General features: G+C 38.7%; 1 protein-coding gene across 5 annotated transcripts in view; it reads right to left on the reverse strand.

The window, feature by feature from the left end:
• The window catches only part of cadm1a (cell adhesion molecule 1a), a 281,152-nt gene that overhangs the window by 28,926 nt on the left and 236,541 nt on the right, over window positions 1-15,685 (reverse strand). For 3 of the 5 annotated variants that reach the window (XM_084388134.1, XM_084388133.1, XM_084388132.1), the window contains one exon: window positions 7,874-7,963. The exons of the other annotated variants lie outside the window; for them this stretch is intronic. In XM_084388134.1, the coding sequence (XP_084244260.1) occupies window positions 7,874-7,963 (90 nt within the window). The remainder of the gene's footprint in view (window positions 1-7,873; window positions 7,964-15,685) is intronic. 5 annotated transcript variants of the gene reach the window in all.

Below are 15,685 nucleotides of genomic sequence, written 5' to 3' on the forward strand. Positions count from 1 at the left end.
ATCTCAGCAGCACACTGCTCTTCATGGAAAATGTGAAAAAAAATATACTTGTGTAACATATTGTGATGAATCTATCGTGCATAGAAGGCTTAATTAAAGCTGTTTATGTTAACCCTTTACGGGCACAGAAAAAGTGTTTTCCTGAAAGTTGTCAGCTATTACATTAATAATATTAAACTGAACCAAAATGCTAAATAAATCTGAAAATACCACTAAAATTGAACAATATATAATCAAATGCAAAATATAATTAAAATGAATCATTATAAATATAAATATGTATGTATACCTATCTATCTATCGATAATGGGAAGGTTTGGGACGACATGTTAAGTAAATTTTCATTTTGGTGGGAACTACCGCTTTACATATCATAAGCAATTTTTCAAAACTTACAAGTAAGAGACAGAAGGTGAGGTTTGCATGCTCAAATCATCTAATGTCCTCATATCCATGAATATATATATATATATATATATTCAGTTTACTTCGTCATCTGCTTTCCATAGGCAATTGGCAATTGTTTCCATTGGCAATTGCCGGCAATTGTGTCCAATGACACCCATCATGATTTCTCAGCACACCCTGTATATTTACATTATATATCCCATTTAACCAATGGAGAATAAATGTGTTCTTGGTATAATCTGCTGCTAAATACATTAAGCACCTGTTTGAGTATGTGACTGACTGGGACAATAATGAGCAAATGCATAAGGTTTATTATTTTTTTCATTGAGTGTGTAGTATTAGTATGTGTGTTTAGGCAGCCTGTGATGTCAGGCAGGTTCAGGCTTGGCTCGCTGAATATTCTCTGCCGTTCTACCAGCCTATCTCCAGTTAACCATCATAGAATGTAATCATAGTTCCCATAACAATATACCTCTACATAAAAAAGACTTATTGGGAGCATTTCTGTGTTTGCATGATGCTAAGTGCAATAAATTCTAGGGGATGGTCTCTCTGGGTTGTGTATCAAAGCACTGCAGTGGTTGTTTTCCCTGTGGTAATGCAATTGACCTTTAGTGAATTAGCCTTTTCTCTGCCAGCGAGCCATCTCTCTTTGTCTGGCTTGTATTCTGCTGCGGGAATCAGACAGGGAGAAAAATGGACTTCTATCTTATGTGCAAGTGCTTTTGCTGGGCAATTCATTTGTTCAATTCCAAAATCAGTTTACCAGATGGTGTTTATGCAATTTAAGCCCTGACAAAAGCACTATTTTCTCCTCCCTCTCCCCTCCCTTAGTTTTTTGTTTTGTTTGTTACTTGCTAAAATGAATCAGACGCCGACTTCATTTATGCTCTTTCATCAATTACCAAAAAATCTCAAATCTATTCACCAGTGTTTTATTAGCAAGGCCAAGGATGTCATTAATGAGGCAACAATTGTTTTACCTGTGCCTTTTGTAGTGCCCATTTATCCAGAATATGACATTTGCTTTATATCGGTACGCATAGGAATATACATTATTTTACATTAAAAGTGTTACTTGTTTTAAAAAGCTACTTTTAATTGCATATTGCTATTAGCTGTGCTTGCTTGGGCAATGATCACAAATTCATTAATTAGGAGTTTATTGAGGCAAAAGGTGTAGTTAACAGTAAAAATGTGTTCCCCAAACTATGATGTGACCGACTGAAGATATTGAAGATAAGACTGAGCCACATCTATGAATCAGAATATCATATATTTTAACTTGGGCCAGTAAGCAATCACCTAGCAACCACACATAGCACCCTAGCAACCAGCCTAGGTATACATTTTTACACAGGCAGGATGACTGATTTTCTTCTAAAAATGTACATCTAGTTGCTAATTCTATAATAATTAACTGAAGTATGACTAACTGTAACACATTAGTACAGAGATCAATTGCATAACCACTCTTTACATTTAAATGAAATTGCTGATGTACATTTCTGTGCTCAATCTAAAATAGAAAAAGAGTAAGAGACAGATTATAAAAGAAAATAGTGAGGGAGAGTGTGGTCTGAAATGGAGGATCTCATTCTTACTGAGCCTCTCACTCTTACTGAGCTCTGAATTACAGATTGTGGGGTTTGGCTACAAAAATAAACACAATAGTCTGGGGAAAATGGGGACATGTGAGGACTAAACAACACCTTCAGAGTCTTCATTCAGTCTTCCCTTTTCACTGCGGCTCAAAGTCACAGAGAGATAAATGGACAGAAAGAGATGGAGCAAATGACGAGAAGAGAGAAACGAGAGAGACAGAGGACAGATTGTGTTGTCAGCCAGAGAGAAAGCGGCAGAGGAAGAAGTGCCTCATCTTTGATCAAATTTGCAAAAGCTTTGTGGGAAATAAAAGAGCTCTCAGAAATATCGATAAACATCCATTTCTGAGCAGTGTTTAGCAGAGGAAAAAAAGGCAATACAAATAGAAATTAATGACATCTGTCCCCATTGCGTATGGTGGCAAGCAAGGCCCCTCCATTTAGCCATTTATTTTTCAGTGTAAATGGCAATTTAGTCATCTCTAAATGTCACCTCCTGAAGCTGTGGAGCACTTTAGCCTTGCGTTAGGGCTTTAATAGATTTTTTAAAAGTGCAGTATAGCTCATTCCATTTCTCTTATAGCTTTAGCTGTATATAGTTTATCAAAAATGTATTAAATTTCTAAGTGGCCTCCACCTCTGCGGACTGATAAATTCATGTGGTGTTCCTGAACTATACACATCTAGCCAAAGGATAAATGAAATCAGCAGAAGGAGGGAGCAGTGTGGCTGCTTAGGACCCACTCTTCCTATTGAAGTACTGTACATGGGCATAATAGGATATGCTTTAAGGGAAAAGCGATAAAAATGCAGCCTGATATATCACAGCTATAGGTCTGCGCGGCTCGGCATTTGGAAAGCGCATCCGGAGCCGAGGCTGTGCTGGAATCGTTTCACACAAACAACGCAATATAACTGTAATTGAATAATATTTTCCCTATCAGGGCCGTTTATCCACAGCGATGCCTGCGGGTTGGACCTCTGGAGGATTTCAATGTGTGCAGCAGGCAGCGATGTTAACGAGATTCATTCACCTCGTTAATGAGGAAAGAGGGTGTGTCTCATTAGTATGCGTCATCGCTTCTTTCATTAAACACAATCATGTAGCCTAATCACAGCCGATTCATTTCTCAGCCCTTTATAGATTCTCTCAAATCATCCGCACAAGTCAGTCCAAGATTTTGATTGCTCGCGTAACCGGCGGCCGCTCCCACTCGGTTTTCGTGAGTACACAACAAAGCACGGAGCCCCATCTCTAGCAATATGCACGGTTTTCACTGTAATATAAAGAATTGCCTTGAGGAAGGAGAAAAACAGAGTAAAACGATCTCAATCGGTTGCTTCAATATCACAATCATTACAGGCAGCAAATTACATCAGGTTCTCTTTTAGAGATTGAAACCAGCAGCAACATTGATTTAGCTTTCCATCACCTGGGGCCGTATTAGCTTTTGTGTGCTTTTTATGTTGAGTAGAGTGGATTAGAGTAGCTAATGAGCTTGCGGTGGTCAGTATCGCAGGGGCATTGGTATCGTTCGGCAACAGAGCCGGCCTTACAATCGGAGTTTACTCAATTATAAAACAAGCAGGTTCAGACGAACCCGGTGCAAAAAAAAAAAAAAGTTAATTGTAGCTACAACGTCGTGGCCGTACGCCCGGTTTTCTAAGTGTGGTCCGTGGCCTGGATGCATAGATTTGTCCCCCCAGTCATGCATCTGTCTTTTTTTAATCAACGCACAAACTATTTAGATGCTGTTAAATGAAGCACAAGTCCTGCAGGTTATGTCCATTTTATGTCCATCACGGTTTCCACAAAAATATTATAATATTATATATAATTTATTTACAGTAGTCAACATTTGAAGTGGATCAAAACCTTTCAAAGTTATACATGAATTATGAACAATACCCATTCTTGTCTTAGGACAACTTTGATGAACTTTTTTGATCCACTTCAAATGTTGACAACTATAATAAATTGATATACCTATATCAATTTAGTAAATAAACGCAGCGAATAAGAAACTTCTTTCAAAAACAATGTTGCAAGTAATATAAATATTAAAGAAGTTAACGTTTCAAGAATAACATTAAAGGTATAGCGGAGGATTTTCCCGAATTTTAGAAAAGAACCGACCTCTCCACTTTTTGAAAAAATGCACATGCGCAACACTCTACCTGCTCCCGAGAGGGAACGCCTATTAAACGTGTGCACGAGAGAGCATGCACGAGCCTAGTTCTCCTTGTGCACGCTCTGTTTACAAGTTGCTGTTGGCATGGCTCATACAAGCCTACTTTCCTTTACCTGTCTAGTAGAAACTTCGCGACTGAGGCATCAGTGGGAAGCCCAACCTGTGCTTTTAGCGCACGCCAGCGTGTGAAATATTCTCCCAAAAACACTCTAACTCAAAAACATTCAGGCAAGACAAAATGTCAAATGCCCTTCCGTGTTTTATTTACTTATTATACTGATCGATTGAGTGAGGACTCAAGACATGATCTGCAATGGAGAAGTAGCTTGTTGCATTTGTGTAAAAAATACTATGTGAACACATTGGAATTATCAAAAATGAACACACACGGTTTTAGAACATTTCAGCGTGATACCTTTTACCATTTGGTCATAATTACTTTAGACAAATTGAGATGTTTACCGTGTCTGCGCGGTGCGTGACTTGTGCCAGGGCTAGCATCGCTAATCATAGCTTACATTAACTTTTACTAGCAGTGACTTTAAATGGATTTCTCCAAATAGCATGCCAAACTTTAGCTGTCGAGTAGAAACTTCGCGACTGAGGCATCAGTGGGAAGCCCAACCTGTGCTTTTAGCGCACGCCATGGTGTGAAATATTCTCCCAAAAACACTCTGGTCTTGTTTCTTTCTTCAGAGGCCTTTCTCTTCTTGTCATACAATTCGTAGACACTTTTTCTCTTGCGACCCTCAGACATTTTGAAAAAACCCGGTGAGAACGGGCGAGCTTCAATGAATGGCTGAAACCGTAGCTCACCACCATAGACAGTATATAAACGGCTCACCACACACATACACCCGAAAGTGCGCATGCGCAGAAAGCGAAAACTACCTAGGGACGAGCACGTACGACGGCCTTACGTAAACATATCACCAGAATGATTGACAACTAGGAGGACCAATAGTCTTGATGATCCACCCGGAAAAAGAAAATCCTCCGCAATACCTTTAACATGTTCTAGCAATAGAGCAAAGTAAAACTGACTTGCAAATGAATGGCTCGTAATCAGCTGTCTCCTCAAAATAGTTTGTTTGCCAGCAGCAGAAAGCTGCGTTCATTTTATGCACATACAGTAGACGGAAGTGTTGTTGCGTCACTTACATTGCATGCAGCGTGCATGTTTGTGATAATGTAAGACGAATGCAAAGGCACCAGGATTCGATAGAATCAAGTGTGAAACCAGGTCAACGCTGCAGGGAGGTGCCAGGAACAATCGCACTTCGATTCGGACCGCAGTGTGAAAGCACCCTTAGATCAGCCGGTTGCATAAACTGCTTAGAGTGGTCTTGCAAGTCATCTAATTTTTTCTTCAGAACTTTTTTAAGTCAGTTACATAAAAAGGTATATGGGTCTAATTTGAATCTGAAAAGTAAGACTGCTAGCTGGACAGAATAGTTCTTAAAACACAGTCTTAACATAGTAGTTAGTGTTATAGTACTCAAGACCAGTCTTGGTCTCTCAGAGTCTTTCAAAAGGTCTTGATCTTGTTTCGACCACATTTGTACTCGGTCTTGTCTCGATCTCAGACTAAGAGTACTCAGATTTTCTCTCAAGACCACAAATGTGGGATTTCACTAAAATGCTGGTGCTTTTTCTGATTTAATTGTGAACATCATTAATGTGATTGGCTTCAAAAGCAATCATGCTAATATGATTTCTTTTGTTACTGTTGTGCTGGGTCAGAAATCAATGAGGGATTGTCAAATTAAATACAAACGCCCACAAAATTCGAGATATGTTTGCAAAAAAAGTACATGTATGAGATCTTTTTTAATATTATGACATGATATAATGAAGCATTCTCACAAGAACAAAGGGCTGTTCTCACAAATATTAGCACGATTGCAAACGTAATATTTGAGTTTGTACAAATGTTCATTAAACAAAATTTTATTTGTAAAACAATGCAGTGTACTAATTCAGATGCTGTTTCTATGCCACCTCTGCAGTGCAAAGATTAATTTTACTGTTAGTGATTTCATTCGATTGAGAACTGCTCTATATAGTGTCTTATTCTTCTAACTGTATTAAATATAAGACATTTCTAGTAAATGTAGATCTTTTAGATTAATTTAAGGAGTGCTGGTCTGGTCTTGGCCTTGACTCAGTCTCGCCCTGCCTTTGTCTTGTCTTGGTCTCAATCCCTCAAAGTCTTGGTCTCAACCATAGACTGTAAAAAAAGATGGACGACGCCCCTTCGCTCTCTTCCATTGGTGAGAACTGAAGCCGCCAGTGTCCCGATATGACATTGACATCTTGGAACTTGAGTCTGCGCAGTAGCGATCTCGGGACCAGACCTGCGCAGTAGTGAGCAGGAAGTAAAGCCGCGAAATCAACGCTCCGCCCTCATTCTCGCAGAATGCACTCTCCCTTTTTTTAAACATTTATTGCAGTACGACAAGAGGCTTGTTAAAATAAAGTAAATACAATCTCATCCCGAAAAAAATGTCCGTTGGTGCTTCAGTGACTACTTTGCTCAGAGAACCTGTCAATCACAGCTGTCAATCATGACGTTACACCACCGTTTTTATAGCATCACGTAACTAACTAAAAACCAACTTATTTTTGAAACAGACACTTGAACTTACATCAGCGTGATAAAAACTACAGTAAATGACAGAAACCACCTTTGGAAAAAAGATATTTGAAGTGTAATTTAATTGTTTAGTTGGTCTCACGTCCCGTTGAATAACATGGGGAGGCGGGGCTTATGACCTATACTAGGATAAGTCACCGGGGGGCGATCGAGAAGTTTTGGCTTCACTTTTCAGGGCTTGTGCGGCACGCTTGGTCTCAACACACACTGCTCTTTTGTCTTGCCCTCGGTTTAGGTGGTCTTGACTAGAACACTTATATTAGCTATGCAACTGGCCCCAGAAGTTTGTGATTATTAGAGAATGAGGGACTACTTGTACCTGTACCATGTTTTACACCAAAAACATTACATTTAGGAGACGCGTGGCGCTATAACACCAAGGTTCCCAGGGAACACATACTGATAAAAGACACCCTGAAAGCACCTTAAGTTGCTTTGGATAAAAAAAAATACTAAATCTGATAATACACTACTGGATACCAGATTGAATAATAAAAAGAGTAGCATGGACAGTGATTTGATATAATGAAACAAGCACAAAAAAACATGATTTCTGTATCATTATCCCTGTGCAGTCGGATGTAGTTGGCTCGGTAAATGAGAAATCCAAACATGTACATGCTTGATCCTGGTTCCTCTTGGCCACAAAGACTCTGCCGTCATTGTCAGCCCACAGGAAACATAAAGGGGGTTCTGTAATCCCTGCACCAGACAGGCCTGGATACAGCGCCAGATCCTGATAAGATTAGGCCGCTAAAGGAGCGAACCGGGCTAAAATTTGAGAGAATTGTGAAGAGAGCCAGCTCTGACATGTGGCACCGACAGAGCTGCTAGTCGGCCCAGCCCTGGCCTGGTCTCATATGGGACACGGTCCTCTCATAATCAGCGAGAGAATCTTATCAGGCCTGGCTAGCTGCTGGCGGTCTATCCGTCTCTCTCTTTTTCTCTGTCATCCACATGCACACACAAACACACTCAGGTTGAGCAGGTGGATGGAGGTCATACCATACCTTGTATGATGTCTGGAGGGGAGGTTGTGGCGGAGGTGGTGGTGGTGGTGGTGGTGGTGGTTGTGGGTTTAGGGGTTGTGGTAAGGGCATCTAGATGGAAAAACACAACAAAAAAACATGACATACGGGGAAAATCAGGAAAAAACGAAACCAAACATGATCAAATCAACAACAATGAGAGACTGATTTGTGTTTATGTGTATTATGTGTAGCTTTACTCCACAGATGGCAAATTAGTCTATAAACTACTAGTGAATTATCAAGCATAACTACTGTACAAAATGAAATATTACTCTCTGGTGAAGAAGTCATTAGACAATGTAACTGTGGGAATAGTACTGTGGTGACATTCTTGTGTGTGTGAACATTTACTGCTGATTTAATGTTTGGGAAATAGAATAAAACAGCATTTAACAACAATTAAAAGAAACTGAACAAAAATGAAATGATGACATGAGGGAATGATTAGAAATGAAGGAAAACATTAAATGCAGATGGTTATGCATTTAAAAATGTCCATGCTAACAAATGACCATAGCGATGACACACAGAAGGGGTCCTGGCATACATTCTCCTGTTTGTTTTTTGCATTTTCACACTTCATTAGCCGCTTTCCCCCCTTTTATCCACTAATGTTGCTTCTGATTTAGCAATTTGTAGTGTGGAGTGCTGGACGCAATATTGATAGAACCCAGAGACAGCAGCGGCGGTCGTGACAGGCTTAGCGTGTTTGATGTCGGCGAGTTAACCCAGCGGGAGCGCTAGCCAGTCCGGCGCGTGGGGTGATCAGGATTTTTCACGGAGAGACAAACAGGCAAACATTAATGAAATGAGGAATGGGAAAGGAGGGCGTGCGGGCATGAGAGATAACAGGCGTGTAAAGTGACGCAGCCCGCGCCACTGTTTGCCCAGCGCGTCCAGACAGATACCACTGTGTTAACATCTGTGGTGGGGGAGATTGGTCGGCTGTCTCCCCTCCCCACTTTGTTGTCTGTGCTCCATCAAAAGAGCTCGGTGGGAGCCCAGAAACGCTTCCACTCTCTAATGATAAACATCCAGCAGAATGAAGCGCGGGCAGAGAGGAACTCTGCCTCCATCTCCTCTGCTGATACACGGATCACTCAGAAAATGGCAGCTATGTATTGAGTGTCATGCCACACTACAGGCCTTTTAACTCTGCGCTAAACACTTGCTAAGGCCATATTTACCCCTGTTAAATTAACAGCCGATAGATGAGCAGTTGTAATACCGTTTCACGGTCTGTCAAAATATACACTCACAATGTTTAATTGTCTCACATCGGACTAAAGTGTCCGCATGACGTTTTAAAAAGATTTTAAAAAAAAATGTTGTCTGACTGAAATTAAATGTATTAGTAGACGTGCATGGGAACATATTTGGTGTGATTAATATGAGTAATATAACTCAGGATTACATTTACCTTGGTCCAAAAGAAATGTGATCATTTCACTTCATGAAAAAAAAATATATATACACACACATACATATACATATATATATACACACACATATACACACATATACATATATATACATATACATACATATACATACATATATATATATATATATATATACATATACATACATATACATATATATATACACACACACACACACACATATACACATATACATACACACACATATATATATATATACACATATACATGTACATGTATGTAATGAAATACTAAATACTAAATGTTTACTTTAGCAATGCAAATAATATCACTGAATTGGGGGAGAAGAAGAGAAATAAACATTACATCCATTTAAAATAATTATAATGCAGGTCCCACTGAGACTTTACACACATTATTCCTGACAACAGCAATGATATTTTTGATTTGATATGTGATTATGCTATTCATTTTTTTTGCCCTTACCACTATAACAATCGGACTAATTAAATTAAATATTAAGATCCAGTCTTTCACAAAAATAAATATTTAATAGCACTATTTTAACAGGGGCATACAATCTCTTATCAAAAATTAAGTAAAAACAGTAATATTGTGAAATACTATTACAATCTTAAAATAACTGTTACTCCAGTCTTCAGTGTCACATGATCCTTCAGAAATCATTCTGATATGATGATTTGTTGCTCAAGAAACATTTATGTTGTTGAAAGCAGTTGTACTGCTTAACATTTTTGTGGAAACCGTAATATATACAGACCCTTTCCAAAAATTTTGAATATCATGGAAAAGTTTATTTATTTCCATAATTCCATTCAAAACGTTAAACTTCCATATATTATAGATTCAGGGCCCACAACTTAAACGATTTCAAGTATTTAGCTGTTTATTTGTACATAATTTGGGCTTCCAGCTCATAAAACCCACGAAAACAGGATTATTTTTTGAGTGATACCATAGTCAATGAACCAGGTTTTGGTTATTTTGGAAAATGAAGTCAGCATCTCCATAAAGCTTGTCTGCTGAAGGAAGCATGAAGTGCTCTGAAAATGTCCTGGTATACGGCTGTGTTGAGTGGACAGCACAGTGGACCAACACCAGCCGATGACATGGCTCCCCAAACCAACACAGGCTGTGGAAACTTCACACTGGACTTCAAGCATCTTGGATTGTGTGCCTCTCCATTCTTCCTCCAGACTCTGGGACCTTGGTTTCCAAATGAGATGCAAAATTTGCTCTCATCAGAAAAGAGGACTTTGATCCACTGTGCTTTATTAAATCCAGAGTCAACGCAGCCGTCTACCAGGACATTGTATCACTGTGTAATTACTGTGTGATTTCATGTAATATTCAAATTTTTTGAAATCCTGTTTTCGTGGGTTTTATGAGCTGGAAGCCCAATTATGTACAGTACAAATAAACAACTAAATACTTGAAATCGTTTAAGTTGTGGGCCCTGAATCTATAATTTATGGAAGTTTAACGTTTTGAATGGAATTATGGAAATAAATAAACTTTTCCATGATATTCACATTTTTTGGAAAGGGTCTGTATATTTTTTTCAGGATTCTTTGATGAATAGAAAGTTCAAAAGAGTAGCATTTATTTGAAATACAGAACTTTTGTAACATTGTAAATGCCTTTACTGTCACTTTTGATCATCCTTGCTGAAAGTATTATTAATTTCTTAAAAATAAGAAAAGAAAAATCTTACTGAGCCCAAACGTTTGAAGGCTACTGTAATTTGTATATTGTATTTACTAAAAGTATGACAGGTATTTATATAAGAGAAATATAAATAATGAACTATAAAATGATTAAACAAAAAGCAAGCACATTTAGTCTTCATAAAAATAAAAACCTACAGCATACCCCACTGCACTCTGTCCATCTCTTTAAGAGACAGGAGCAGATGTGACTGCTTTACTGCACTTTCTGACGGAAAAGGTACTTTCAAAGATTTGTATGTTTGGCATGCCAATAAAAAACCATAATGGATCACAGGATGTCAGCTGTAAGTTGTTACCTGTCTCAAACTACACTGATTCACAAGGCAATCGCAGCTAGGTGAAAATTTCTCTCCCAGACATCTTCCAGAAGTGCAGAGCCATGTTGATTTCTCCTGCAGCAGATGAAGAATTTGCACCTGTATACCAGCGAACAGACTGAGTGAACCTGCTAAATTGTGCGGGATCTAAACACAATCATGCATCTCTCTAAAAGTACATGGGCTAAAATGTTTAATATTTTGATACGCTTGGTCATCCTTAATATCCTAAGGCAAAAAGGGGAAAGGAAACAGCTGACCAAGAAAACTCAGAGCAGTCAAGCATGGAAAATACAGTCTAACGAAGAGCAATAGAGCTCACTTTACAAGCAGCAGCACATTTGATCAATAGTCAACTATAGACTACATTTGCATTAAATAATGTGTGCTGAGTCTGGGAAGCATAATGCTGTATGAACTAGCAGATACATAAATGTTTTAATAAAAAAAGACGGGAGAAAGTGAAACCCCTACTTAACACACGTTCGGTTAAACTCGGCACAATATCCGACTCAGCGGAGTGGCAACTTTATTGGCGCCACACCGTTATGAACTGTGAATGCCCAACAGATGTTTGAGATCACAGATGTCAATAGCTCATTAAAAACTTGGCAGGCCGATTGGATCTATAACTCACCGCGTTTAGAAACAGCCCATTTTTGTACATTTTTCGGAGGATGTCTTTTTAGAAGGCAAACTGATGCCTTGGTGTATCAAGGCTTATTGACTTTCACAGCACATACCTGCCATGTCATCCCAGCATGTGTTTATCACGGCACATTATGAATCATAGCAACGGGCTGGGGCTTGTATGTGTGTGTAGCAGGCTCATTAAACCCAGGACACTGCAAAATACTGCCGGTTACACTGATTCCCCAGATACGCAAAGGCTAACGCTAGAACGAGAACTCATATTTTACTCTCTCCCTTGCTGAGCCACTCGCTAAAACGCTGCATCTCCCAAATGAGATGCGGACCAACGCATGAGTGGCTCGCAGAGACATGGAAGGGTATCAGGAGAGTGAGGTACATACGAGGAGCTGACTAGATGAGCACTTTAATCGGCATGGCATTTCCTGGCATGTCCTGGGACTCCTAACGGATAACAGTCATTCAGGAACGACACGGAGAGGGAAAAACACACATGAGTAATAGTGTGATTAGCAATGGGCGCTCAGGGCTGTTGATTTGCCCATCAGCAACCTTCTGTCATCAGGCAGCTTTGCGTGTTTGTTCAAGGAGATTTTCGCTTGCTGTAGCAAAACTAGCAAGAGGAGGGGAGGGAGCTTAACCCAAATATTGTAATGCGTATGATAATTTGGGGCAATATGGCAGCTTTATGTTTGGAACACAAGTATAAACTCACACAAAAACACACTAACAACTAAAACAGTGGTCCTTAAACTGTACACTGTATTTCCTCTAGATGGTTCTTAAAAAAAAAAAAAAAAAGGAGAATTATTTAAAAATAAATAAAAACATAATTTCAAAAAGTTATTTTTACATCCTAAAATTGCACTGGCTGAAATGATTAGAGCAATCATAATGATCAAAGAAAAAAAAAAGGTTTCGAAAAATTTCGGAAATAGCGATCAAATGCAAAAGCATATGCATGGAATTCCTTCCAACTGTTTAATATTACTGTTTAATTACATCAATAAATGGCAAAAGTGCCATTTCTTTGCTATAGCATAAATTCAATCGGAGTGTATTCCTCCTTTATAGACTACACATTACTCCTCTCTGTAGAATCAATGGACGAGAGGTGAGTGAACAGCGTAAAATAACAATACCTGCAAATTTGACACTGGCAGCAGCACTGAAACGATCGACTCCAATGAAAGGCTAATGAAGGGAGGGGCTAGGAGATGGCCCTTGTTAAAGGGTTAGTTCACCCAAAAATGAAAATTCGGTCAGTAATCACTCACACTCATGTTGTTCAAACCCCGTAAGGCTTTCGTTCATCTTCGGAACACAAATTAAGATATTTTTGATGAAATTGAGAGCTGTCTCACTCCTCCATAGGCTTCTATGGGATCAAAACTTGCCGGCCCAGAAAAGTTAGTAAAGACATTGTTAAAATAGTCCAAGTGACTACAGTGGCTCAGCCCTAAGTTTATCAAGCAACGAGAATGCTTTTTGTGCGCAAAAATCAACAAAAATAATGACTTTATTCAACTATTAATTTTTGTCTGTGTGGGCCTGAATGAATTCACGTAGTGTAACAGCGCAGCGCTTCTGGGTTGTACGTCACCACGTAGGCTCACTATTGGCCGACGCTGGTCAAGTGTGTGTGATACGTGTGACATATGGTTGAGCCACTGTAGTCACTTGGACTATTTTAACGATGTCTTTACTAACTTTTCTGGGCCGGCAAGTTTCGATCCCTTAAAAGCCTATGGAGGAGTGAGCCAACTCTCAGATTTCATCAAAAATATCTTAATTTGTGTTCCGAAGATGAACGAAAGTCTTACAGGGTTGGAACAACATGAGGGTGAGTAATTACTGACAGAATTTTCATTTTTGGGTGAACTAACCCTTTAATGACTCTGGCAGACAGGATGAAATGGGTGTGGATGGGAGAGGCTCCTCTGCCTTTGAGCCATGAGACATGAAAGCACTTAAAAACAGCACACATCCAATCTGCCAGCTGAACCATGTTATGAGAGATTTATGTTTCTCAATAATTACAAAGCAACCCAGCAGTATGAAAACTCCTACAAAACATGCAACAAGCATCTATTCCATAAAAGACAAAGAGTTGTGCATCCGTGTTTATGAAGTCAATTCATTACATTTAATGTTGACTGTGAATAATGTATTATGATGTAGTAAATATACTACAGTATATTCAAATTTGTATTCTTCTAATGTGGAGCAGACATAAATTGGAATCAACTGAATGACCATATTATTATTAATAATAATAATAATAATAATCATTATTATTATTATTGTTATACAGTATATATATATAAAAAAAAAAAAAAAAAAAGTTAACCAAATCCAAAAAAACTTTTCAACTAAAAAACAAGACTCTGAAGTCAATTCTATGAATGCAACTTGAATAATAATAATAATAATAATAATAATAATAAGGAGGAAGATATAATTTTGTGTTGAAATTAAAGTTGCAAGATTAGGATAAATAATATAATATAATACTCTATATAATATAATTATAATACAAACACACACACACACACACACAATAATGGTACACACAGTTCATGCTGCTTGTTAACTGTTGCATAGTTATTTCTTTCACAAAGTTCAGACAAATTATCCATGCTTATGAAACTTCGTACTTTTACATCAATGTGCATGACAGTTCAGAAGTTCTAGTTTGAGCTTAGATACGAAAGCATGCACATCATTTGCAATGCATACTTTCATCTTCACACATCCAGTAGGACAGTTTTACATTGCCAACTCTAATACGGCATATTTGCATGTCTGAATTCACAGATGACTAGATTTTTGAACGGCCGGCTGCCGAGGCCGTGTTTGACAGCAGCGAAATTTATCAGGGCAATCTGACTTTTAAATGTGCACGTCACCATTACGATGAATTGTGAGGGAAACACTGATGTGACAAATTGAATAAAAGTTAGCAAGCTTTAAGGATTGAGGGAAAGTATGAAAGAAGTGATTTACGGCTCCATTATTACAGCGCAGGGATGGGATTGGACCCACAGTGACAGAAGTGCATTGTATTTTTTTCTTTCTCTACATGTGTTGAGCTCGCTGGACCGAAGCCGGATCTTCTCGAGTTACATGCACTGCTAGAAAGACTGCTGTTCCTACAGCTGTTCTTTCTCAGTACTAGTCTTCTGCTACACATGTTGTATAAGGGACAGTTAGGTGCCTCAAACAAGTCTGAGGATTGTCACAAAATCAGGCTGTTTATCAATCTCCATGCAATGTGTTTTTTCAGCAAGCTGTGTTGAATCTACATTGTGTGAGGGTTGAGGATTTAGGTTTACACAAAAACAAATATCTGTTTATGCTTGCCATTTGCACAACCACACAGGGGATTCCCTCAGAGGAAGCAAAGCCCAATGCTTTACTTTGGCCTGTGATCAGATGCACATTTCCATAACCACAAGCACTCTGTGGCCACAACACATTCTTCAGGGGTCCCACACTTTCTGACCTCTTTTTCAAGACCTTTTCGGTCATTTGAGAATATTGGATACGATTAAGAATCAGACTGATCTGTGAGTCAATTTGACAGATTCATCGAAAAAAAGAATGCTGCAAATCAAACTGACTCGCTAAAAAGTTTTACTCTATCCAAGAACAATATTTAGCCAAATA

Source organism: Rutilus rutilus (genome assembly GCF_951802725.1).
Source record: "Rutilus rutilus genome assembly, chromosome: 18".
Taxonomy (NCBI): domain Eukaryota; kingdom Metazoa; phylum Chordata; class Actinopteri; order Cypriniformes; family Leuciscidae; genus Rutilus; species Rutilus rutilus.